The sequence below is a fragment of the Hibiscus syriacus genome, unplaced genomic scaffold (assembly GCF_006381635.1).
Source record: "Hibiscus syriacus cultivar Baekdansim isolate YM2019G1 unplaced genomic scaffold, ASM638163v2 tig00111099_pilon, whole genome shotgun sequence".
NCBI classification, from domain to species: Eukaryota; Viridiplantae; Streptophyta; class Magnoliopsida; order Malvales; family Malvaceae; genus Hibiscus; species Hibiscus syriacus.
The window spans coordinates 588,920-599,670 of record NW_024062984.1 but is presented as its reverse complement, the minus strand read 5'-3'; the positions used below and the strand labels follow the sequence as shown (position 1 = coordinate 599,670).

The 10,751-nt window shown below is 32.8% G+C and overlaps 1 protein-coding gene across 1 annotated transcript; it reads left to right on the top strand.

The window, feature by feature from the left end:
• Positions 1–9,415: 9,415 nt before the first annotated feature.
• LOC120153328 (F-box protein SNE-like) lies at positions 9,416–9,876 on the top strand. The gene has a single exon (XM_039165310.1). The coding sequence runs from the start codon at positions 9,418–9,420 to the stop codon at positions 9,874–9,876; it is 459 nt and encodes a 152-aa protein (XP_039021241.1). The 5' UTR covers positions 9,416–9,417.
• The last annotated feature ends 875 nt before the right edge of the window (positions 9,877–10,751 follow it).

Genomic DNA, 10,751 nt, shown 5'->3' with positions numbered 1-10,751 from the left:
TCCCCATAACATCGGCAACACTAAAATGAAGGGTCATGTATTGTAATTACTAATCTGGTCTGTCTCCTCTGTTCACAAAAAAAAATGGATATACTAAAAGTTTAGAGAGTAAGACAAATAAATTACTACAATTAATGGATAAAAAAGGTCGTACTATCATAAAATTCGTAATAAAATGAATGATCAACTACACGGTTGATCATTTATATTTATATTTTGTATATTTTTTATTGTCACTTTCGTTTTTATTTAATTAAGATGTGTTCACCAGTAGTTAATTGTCGTTAACCACTGTTAAATATTTTGGTATATTCACACATTTGATCTATATTATTTACGTATTCTGTCAATTGAATCTTACTTTTTTTATTTTAATTTAATATGTTTATTTTCCACCTATAAGAGGTTTGAATCTCTTTAGTCCCAATTTATTTTGCTTTATTTTCTTTCAATAAGAGGGTGACACGTGCCACCCTTTGATTGGTTGAAAATAAATATATTAAATTAAAATAAAATAAATTAAAGTTATCCTCCAACCGAATGGTGACACGTGACATCATTCGATTTGAGAATTAAATTTATTTTGATTTATTAAAAATAGGACTAAATTGAGAGAATATGTAAATAAAGATGAATCAAATGTGTGATTATACCAAAATATCACGTCGCCTAATCTGTTAACTGTTAACGACAGTTAACCCATGGTGACCATATCTTATTAGATAAAAACGAATGTGATCACATCTTAATTAAATAAAAGTGAAAGTGACCATATATTATATATTTTTTGAAATCGATTAGGAGAAGTAGATAAAATGAAAACATAAATGATCAATAATGTAGTTAACCCTAAAATGAATTTCTTTAGTACTAGCCGTACATATATGTTTGTTGGCTTTGGATCCGGTTGCATTGCATATATGGGTCTCTCTCTAAATGTATTGAAACTTATAGAGCCCAAGAACGGAGACAGAACAGCCAAGCCCATCCAGCCTAACAAAATTTTATATGGTCTTATTTACCCTTTTTTTGCCCTCTGATTCTGATGTTTCTCTTTGACTAATATGAACCGACTCGAGTCTCACACCTAGATTTGATGGGTGAGTGTTCCAGCGGAGATTTTCTGCATACACAATGACTCGAACCTGAGACATTGCTTAAGCGATATCAAACTATTTATTCTTTTTTTTAGAATTCTAGAAATTCATACATTCAACATAAAATTTTGTGTTTGCCTCTTATTATCTTATTTGATCGGTAAAATGTAAAATTATCCGACACTAATAATAACCTTTAATATTAAATTAGAAAAATATAGTATGAAAGTTCCTAAAATTCTTTTCATTACATTCTTTTACAATTTTACATTTAACATATTATTAAATCAATTGATATATATATGCAAGTATGTTTCAAATAATGTCTAACATTACTTACTTTATATAAAAATGAACTACAAAATAATCATCATTGTGGATAAATTGTACGGAACGAACGAGATAAATATATATATATGAAAAAGTATATAAAAATGAGATTCGAGAAAATTACTTAAAATAGGAATAAAATCTTATTTAAAATTTTATAAGTTTTTTTTTCTTTTATTTGAATTATTCAATATAGGTTACTCGAAAATTTTTATTTTTTATGCAATATCTTATTTAAAATAGAAAAATATTTATAAAATTTGAAATACAGATAACTTAGATATTTATTATATCATTTATCGTATTTTCTTAAATATTTTCCAAGATTAACATTTCTATAACTTTTTTTCAGTTAAAATGTTTCACTAATTTAATCTAACATAATGGTAAATAAAATAACGATAGATTACAATATATTAAATAATACTCCTAAAAGTGTCCTCATTAAATGGTTTATATTATGTTTATCACTTTTTTGAAGAAAAAAATATTTATAATATTATATTTTTTATTGTTCTTTTGGTTCTCAAAATTTTATCTTAATTAATTTAAATCGATCAGGGTCATACACTTGATTTTATAGGGTGAATCTCCCGACAAGAATTTATAATACTACTTTAATAAGGACATTATTCAATATATACTCATGCAGCCATGCATGGATCGTAGTGTAAAAATGGAGTGAGGAGATTATGGTATAAAAATCCAAGAATCCCAACAACTTCTTTTGGCCCCTCGGTTGGTGTCCTTATCTAAAACTTTTTGTACTCGTTTCCATTTATTTCCTCTCCCTTTATAGCTTCTCCACTCACTATTGATGTCTTCTTTCTTCATCACCATCTTCTGCTGAAGATAACAATGGCAGTAGTGCAAGAAGAGGTGTTGGTGATTTCGGAGCCCCTTCTTTGACCCGTAGACGTGCCAATAACGAAACTTGGCCAGGTCCGTTTGTTGAAGATCTTGTTGTCCGAGTTGCCATTGATGCTTCTCGTTCTCTTGGCAGACTTGCAGTAGCAACTGCACTTGCCAATGTGTTTCAGGTAGTTTTTTTTAATCATCTTCGATACCCTTTTTAAATCTCTCCTTATTTCCCTGGTTGATTTTAACAATAATAAAATTGATTGAATTGGGGTATTCTTGATTGGGATTTTGTTTTTGTTTTTTTAAATTTTAATCATCATGACAACGTTTTACTTATTTCCTTTAAAAAGACTTTCGAAATGTCCATTTTTGGACCTATTTTCATGCTTGGATTCCAGAGGAAATATTAAAGGGTTGCTCTGGTTTTTGAATACCCTTTGTGTTTCCCCTTTCTTGAAATGACCCTTCTTAAAGGTCAAGCAAAAATCCTTCCAACTTTATTGACCCACCTTTGCTTAGCCATCAGCTATTACAAATTTACAATATCCATGAGATTCTTTCCTAATGCTTACATTGCAGAAAGTCGAAAGAGACACTTGAGGCCTACCCACTTCATTATGTTTATAATAGTATTTAGCGTGATTTAAGGCGATGGTCCCTTTTGCTTTGTATGTCTCTGACCTTACTCCAGTAAAAGTCGTAACATTTCCATATTTGGATGCCCGAACCTTCTTAGACATATATGGGAACTGTGGCTTCTTCTTCTTGTTATTTCTTTTACAAACTAACATACAAAATAGTACTGGAGAGCTTTTAACGACAGTCGTTCGGCCAATCCATTCTTGCAAATGAAAGAGAAGCTCAATTTTTATTATCATGGGCCAGGGTTTCAAATCAGTCCGAAAATATGACATCGTTCGCGTTTTTGCAGTTTCGCTGCTGTTCGAGTTACCAGCTACACCCGCAATAGCGTCCAATAGCACCCGCGACGGTCGCAATCACGGTAAACCCAAAATGATCAAAAACGCAACCGCGACTTGAAACACTGTCATGGGCAAACTCGAGAGCTGATAATGCCCAAGTCAATCTTATTTTTATGGACCACAGTCCACAGCTAATAGTCTGCCTTGTCCTTTTGGCAATTTGACCAAAAAATCACCCTATTAAAAAAATACTACTTATCAAACACAATTTCCTAATTATTTTCCGATCGTACACCTTTTTTGTTTCAAGAGAACACACGACAGGAGACACGCCTTAGTCAGGGGGAGGGAAGGCGCATCACATGAAACGCGCATTCCATGAGTTTTATGAATGGAACGCACATCCCTTGAATGCGCGTTGTAGGGAACGCGACTCCCATGCCTGGCGGTTTTAGGTTTAGGGTTTTATATTAAAACAATTTTAGGGTTTGTAATTGGTTTTAGATTTTTTAGTGGTTTAGGGTGTTATATTTGTATGATTTAGGGGTTTTAAAGAAGTTTAGGGTTAAAATTGATTGTATGTTAAAATGTTTGTGTTTTTAAAGTATGGTAGGGTTAAAGTTGATTGTATGTTAGATTGTAAGAAATAAATGTTAATCATTTAATTGGAAAATCATATTGTAAAATAAACAAGCTGAAATCACATTAATTGAAACTAAAAGAAAATGAAATAACATAAGTTGAAACATTAGAAAATATGATTACATGAGTGGTGGTTAATGATTACGTGATGATGAAAGAGATTGACAGTTTCTTCTATTGTGGTCGGGGTTTCTGCAATGGTCACATCTTAAGTTTGTCTTGACGTCTCTCGAATATCCATATCACAATGAATTCGAGTAGATTTTGGACGACTTGGCTCCTTTAATAAGTTTGGATCTGGTATAATTGGAAGTCAAGTCTGAACCTCATTTGAGTTTTTGTCATTACCTATGAAGGAAACTCATATTCATATACATTGAATACTTGTGAAAGTTGGTATACGAGATCCACATAACGCTTATAGTCTTGACGAGAAAATGAGCAAGCTGCTATGACATAGGGGTTGGATACTTCAAAGCTTAAAAAACCCCATAGCCACAACATCTATCTCATAGATTAACTCTGATAGAGTTAGATTCAATCCTCTGTAGAGATCGTGGCATTTCTGTGACCCGGAATAATTCTTGGGTGCGAGAAAAACTTATTATGGATATGTTGTTTGATGCTGCAACCTTTTGCTGCATGTTTACTACTAATAGTGGGTGATAAACATGACCGTTTTGTATCCAAGTAACTAAAATAATGTCTGCAAATTTATCTCAAATTGTGACCGTTTTGACCAAACGAAAATACATCATTTTAGCCAAAGCAGTTATTGGTAAATGACGCCCCCTTTAAGGTTGAATTGATTATCTCAGCCAAGTTGGTTGTCATATGTCCATATTGATATCCACCATCGTATGCGTTTGTCCACTTTTATTTGTTGATTTCACTGACGTTGTTGTATCAATGCTCATTTTTTCCTTGCAATTCTTGAAGCATAACCTCAAACGTTTGAGGTCAGAGTTCACAACCTAAGCGAAATGAAGTAATTAGTATAAAAAATGAAAATGAGTGAGAAATGAAATTGGAAAAAATGTAACATACCCATGAGTATAATTAATTGTTGTTCATCATTCTTCTTATAGATGCCAGGATAGTTTGCAGCAATATGTCGGATACATAGACGATGTTGGACGTGTGGGGGTTTTCACATTGGACCCAAAGAGTCTATTGCTGCTTTGATCCCAGCTCCTCGGTCTGAAATGATACAAATACATTCTCTCGTGATAATATGTAACCGTAGATTTCTCATAAAAAAGCTCATAACTCTATATCTTCTCCATCAAGGGCATTTCGAGTTAGAACCCTAGCTGGATGTTATTTTATTGTTTATTTTTTCCATGTCCTCTTCTGTTTACCTTTGATCTCCTTGTTTGTTTTCCATTGTTTTAAATTTTGTTCCATGGATTCATTGCAATAAAATCCAAGTTAACAGATACTTATTGCTTAATATTTATATCTATTGACCTTGGCTTATTACTTTAAATAATTGCATTAATGCATAAACTACAGAAAGAACCCAGTCATGTAGATACCTTCAAACAGATAAATCTGGTTCGGTTTTTTTTTTACTCTGCTTGAAAACTCAGCCCCAACACCAAAACACCTTGTCCTAAATCTTATAAATTGGCACAATTATTTAGACACCTCTCACGAGAAGCAAATGATCGGATTTAAAAATGAGTGTCGAATACGAACATGTGCTCGATGTAAACTTTTACACAGGCATGGTAGACCTAATTATACACATGTAGTTTATGTATACCCAAGATTTATCCGTTGAAGCTGAGTTTGATCAAAGGGATGAAAAGTGGAGTGAATGGTCAATTTGATGGTCCATGCTTTGTAGTGAAGGTTGTACAAATTTGCAGAAATCATATGGATGGATAACTTGAGATAAATTGTGAGAACTCGTAAGTAAAAAAATGTTTGAACATTTAGCCATGTTTTTCCCCTTTTTGAAGACTCAAAGTACAAAATGATAAATTAATGAATATTAATTTAAGTGGTAAACAGCTTGATATTATTTACGCAAGTCTCGAGTTCGAGTTTTTATGTATGTAAAAAATCATCGTTTAAATATTCATCTACCAAAATAAAGTGTGCAATCTAAATCGATTTAAATTAATCAAGGTAACCTTAGGAACCTGCAGTGCATAAAAAAAAGTACAAAATGATAGTATTAGTGGTTAGAAAAGTGAGTGAAACTGTGAAATTCTTTTCCTTTTTCCCTTGGATTTTTTACGCACTTAACGGGTTTCCCCTTGTAATCTTGCAATTATCAAATTCCTCCCACAAAGAATAGGGAACAGTGCCCCTCAAATCAGTCCAACAATACACAAACAGGCTCTCGTCGCACCTAAAAAAAACTCTCTTAGATATCTAAGGGGCTAGAACTAGAGGACTAGAGGTCACCATGGTCGGACCGGATCGTAGTCATTAAGTTTTATAAATTTGTGTAAGGGCATTTGTATAGTAATATATGATATATAGTTTTAAAAGTTACTGATATACTATTCAATTAAATTATTATTATAAATAGGTTAACAACATTTAATATGAAATGGTATAATAATATTTTTAGTCCTTAAAATTTATATATTATATCAATTTATCTTAACTAGAAACAATTCAATAAATTTCATATTTTAAAAAAAAATATCAATCTAATCTTTTTTTATGATACTATAAAATCAGTTATAAGGACTAAAACTATTGTTATATTATTTCCTATCAGTTTTCATCTAATATTTAACGATCAATAAGTTATTTATAATAATATTTTAATTAAGTGATTAATTTATAAAATTTAAAATAAGAACAATCCATTTATTACAAAAACACATAATTAGATAAACTGGAGTTTATTCATCTCCATCCGTATTAGCTTGACTTATGAATGATTTTATCCTTTAACCAGAGTGCCACACCTTTATTAAGAGAGAAAAAAAGAAGAAAGAAAGAATGAAGAGCATTTGTACATCTAGGGTGCGTTTGGTTCACGGAATGTAAGATTATCAATGGGAATAAAATATTACCAGAGAATAGGATTACTGAGAATGTTGTATTTTGTGTTTGGTTGGTTTAGCAGGAATGTAAGATTACCGTGTTTGGTTAAAGGAATAAAAGATTATTGGAATGTATATTTGACCAAATTGTCCTTATTATATATTTGTATAATATTAAAAATTGTAAAATATTTATATATTTTCTTTAAAAAATTAAATTCATAATATTTATATAATTTTTTTACAAAATAAAAAATATAAAAAAGGTTTAATGAAAGGGTAAAAAAAATTTAACCTCTGAACTTCATATAAAATTTTAATTATAGATTTTTTTTTGTAAATCTAAAATAATATAAGGATAAATTTGTAATTTAACATTCGTAGAATTTTTATTATTCAATGACAGAAGAATGATATTTTTGAAGAAAAAAAAATTAAGGGTATTTTAGTCCAAAACGCCGATAATGTTACAATACCTAAGGGAAGGAAGGTAATGACATTCCCAGTAATATACCCCAAAAAAATCTACTATTGGTAATAAAACCTTATCAGGAATGAAATTCCCGGCCAATCAAATATGGGAATATGAGATTCACATCCCATAAGAATCTCACAATCCTTGAACCAAACACCCTTAGGTATTGTAACATTACCGGCGTTTTGGACTAAAATGCCCTTAAATTTTTATTTTTTTTTCAAAAATATCCTTCTTCTGTCATTGAATAATAAAAATTCTACGAATGTTAAATTACAAATTTATCCTTAATTATTTTAGATTTACAAAAAAGTCTATAATTAAAATTTTATATGAAGTTTAGGGGTTAAATTTTTTTACCCTTTCATTAAACATTTTTTATATTTTTAATTTTGTAAAAAAATTATATAAATATTATGAATTTAATTTTTTAAAGAAAATATATAAATATTTTACAATTTGTAATATTATACAAATATATAATAAGGATAATTTGGTCAAATATACATTCCAATAATCTTTTATTCCTTTGACCAAACACGGTAATCTTACATTCATGCTAAACCAACCAAACACAAAATACAACATTCCCAGTAATCCTATTCCCTGGTAATCTTTTATTCCCACTGGTAATCTTACATTCCGTGAACCAAACGCACCCTTAATGTCAAGTTCAAACCCTTTGTTATAGGCACTCTGTCTTAAAGGGATTTGTGGGATTCTTTCTGTAGATCAAAATCCAAGCCCCAGAACAAAAAAGATAACCACGAAAATAGTAGCCTCCCTAATCCTTGATCTCACAATCAATGCTATTTTTTTCTTGCTTTGGTTGTTACCCAAAGAGATTCATCATAATTATTGCAAGATGGAACATAAGATGCCCTGATGTGACCTGTTTTGGTCTCCAGTGAAAACAAACTCTTTCCAAACTTCGCTGCAGCTTTTACCTGTTCATTAGATTTCAGCCTATGTTTTTTCTTCAATCTGCTTTACCACCAAAGATATGGGATTTCAGTGAAAATTTGGTATTAACAGACAAAAGAGGAGGCAGACAGTGTAAATCCTACGCTACCTATATATATCATAGCCCTCCAGGGCGAATGATTCTGTAATTGGACTGGCTACAGCAAATGCAACTTGCCATAAGGATAGAGTTTATGGCCATTAAGATACCCCCGACATTAAAGTATGTCGAATGACTTGATAACAAGGAGAAAATAAAATGTCAACACCGTAACAAATTCAAATTCTTCTGCTCTGCCCTGTCTCCGTGCCTTGAAAATTTTCTTTTCTGGTTTCCAAACACACCACCGGTGTGGAAATGACAATTTTTTCTCCCTCCGAATTCAAATTCAGAGTCATGAATCCAAGTTTTAGTTTTGGCCTTTGTACCGTAAACAGCTGTGCCTCACATTTGAAACTAGGTTTCCAGTGCTTTTCTTTTTGCGGCGGCCCTGAACCAATTGAAGCTAAAACGAAAGAAACATGTAAAAGCGTCTTGGAATTCACAAGAAACAACAATATACAAAATACAAATTACAAAAGAAAAAGGCACAGCATCGGTTCCAGTTATTTGCCTTGGCTCTTTTCTCCTAGCCTCTTCTCCCATTCCTCTCGATTTCTCTCTCTCTCCCATAATCTCGACTCCCTCCATTTCATACATGCTGTACATTAAATTGCATTTTTCAAGGATTAAATATGTTTTATCGTTGCTAATAATAATGGTAATTTAGATAGATGAGAACTAGAACTGTAAACTATGGTAATTTTACGTTACAACAAAGTCTAAATTACAGTAAAAATTAAATGTATCTAAATTGTTTTAAAAACCCAGAAAGAAAAGTAAAATCTTTCTTGTTTTGTTTGTCTTTAAGTCTGCCCCCGTCTCTTTCCCTAATACAAACAATCTTTTTCTTTCTCCCTCTGAAGTCAAATCCCTTATACTCTACGTAACACGGCACCTATAGCACTTCTCTTATATATTTAACCCACCATTAATTTTACCTTTGCCTCTCAACTTTTCATTTTTCAACGCTATATTCTTCTTCTTCTTTAGCGTCTCCTTTTTGTCTTCAACAATGGAGCAAAACCACAACCGCAGCTGCCACCGTCTGCACCACCACGAGACCGTCGGGGAGACCAAGGAGAAAAGATCCAAGTTCTTTATCAACGACCACCCGGACATCCTCATAGAAATACTCAAACGCCTCGGCGGCCTTTCCCTCTGCGTCGCCGCTAGCGTCTGTCGTCTCTGGGGTGCCATTGCTCGCAATGACTCCCTCTGGGAAAACTTGTGCTTTCGACACGTGTCTCCTCCACCTTCAAGCGTGCGGTCCGTGGTTCTTGCCTTGGGCGTTTACAAACGCCTCCACATGGGTTGCGTGAGACCGGTGCGGAGCCGCCTCGGACGAGTCAGGAGAGCTTCTTGGGCTCGCGACCAGGTCCAGCTCTCGTTGTCTTTGTTTTGCGTTGATTACTACGAAAGGCTTGGTGGAAGTAATGGTACCGGGAGACTCATCGGGGAATCCTCACCGTAGTCTCTAATGTTCATATTAGGCTGTAAATGAGATGAGATAGATCGTGAGCTACTCGAGATTGACTCGATCAAGGCTCGATAAATATTCGGATCGAATGGACTCGACTCGAGTTCTTAACGAGCTGAAACGAATTACTCGATATTCGACTTGAAAAGTTCTTGAGCAGCTCGAAAATATAATATATTAAGATTTTATTTTTTTTAAAATAAATTATTAATAATATTAATATTTATTATTTGATTTTTAAAAAAATACAGTAAGATTTTATGTATTTAGATTTCATGTATTTAAGGTTTATGTTTGAGTTTGAGGCTTCAATCAAGTTAAGTTTAAGAATTATTTTTTTTCATTTTGAATCTTTTCGAACTGCTCACGAGCTTTAATTCAGGATTTCGAGTTCGAGTCGAGCTTGAAAATTTTAAGCTCGCGGCTTTTCGAGTTTAGTCGAGTTCCATTTCAGAGTTTTCGAGTCAAGTCGAGCTCAACAATACTCGGCTCGTTTACACCCCTAGTTCCTATACAAGCTTGTGAATGTTTGATTTCTCGGGCAATTTGACAAAAAAATAACCATATTAAAAAATACTACCTATTAAACATCATTTCCTAATTATTTCTCGATCTAATACTTTTTTTCATGAGAGAGAAGGAGGCGCACAGCAGGGGACACGTCTTAGTCGGGGAATGAAAGGTGTGTCGCATGAAACACACTTTCCATGATCATGAATGACGCGTCCTATGGAAAGTGCCTCCCTTGAATGGGGCGTCGTACGGAACGCGCCTCTCATGCTCGATGGTTTTAGATTTAAGGTTTTATGTTAAAATAATTATAGGATTTTTTTAGTGGTTTAGGGTGTTACATTTGTATGTTTTAGGGT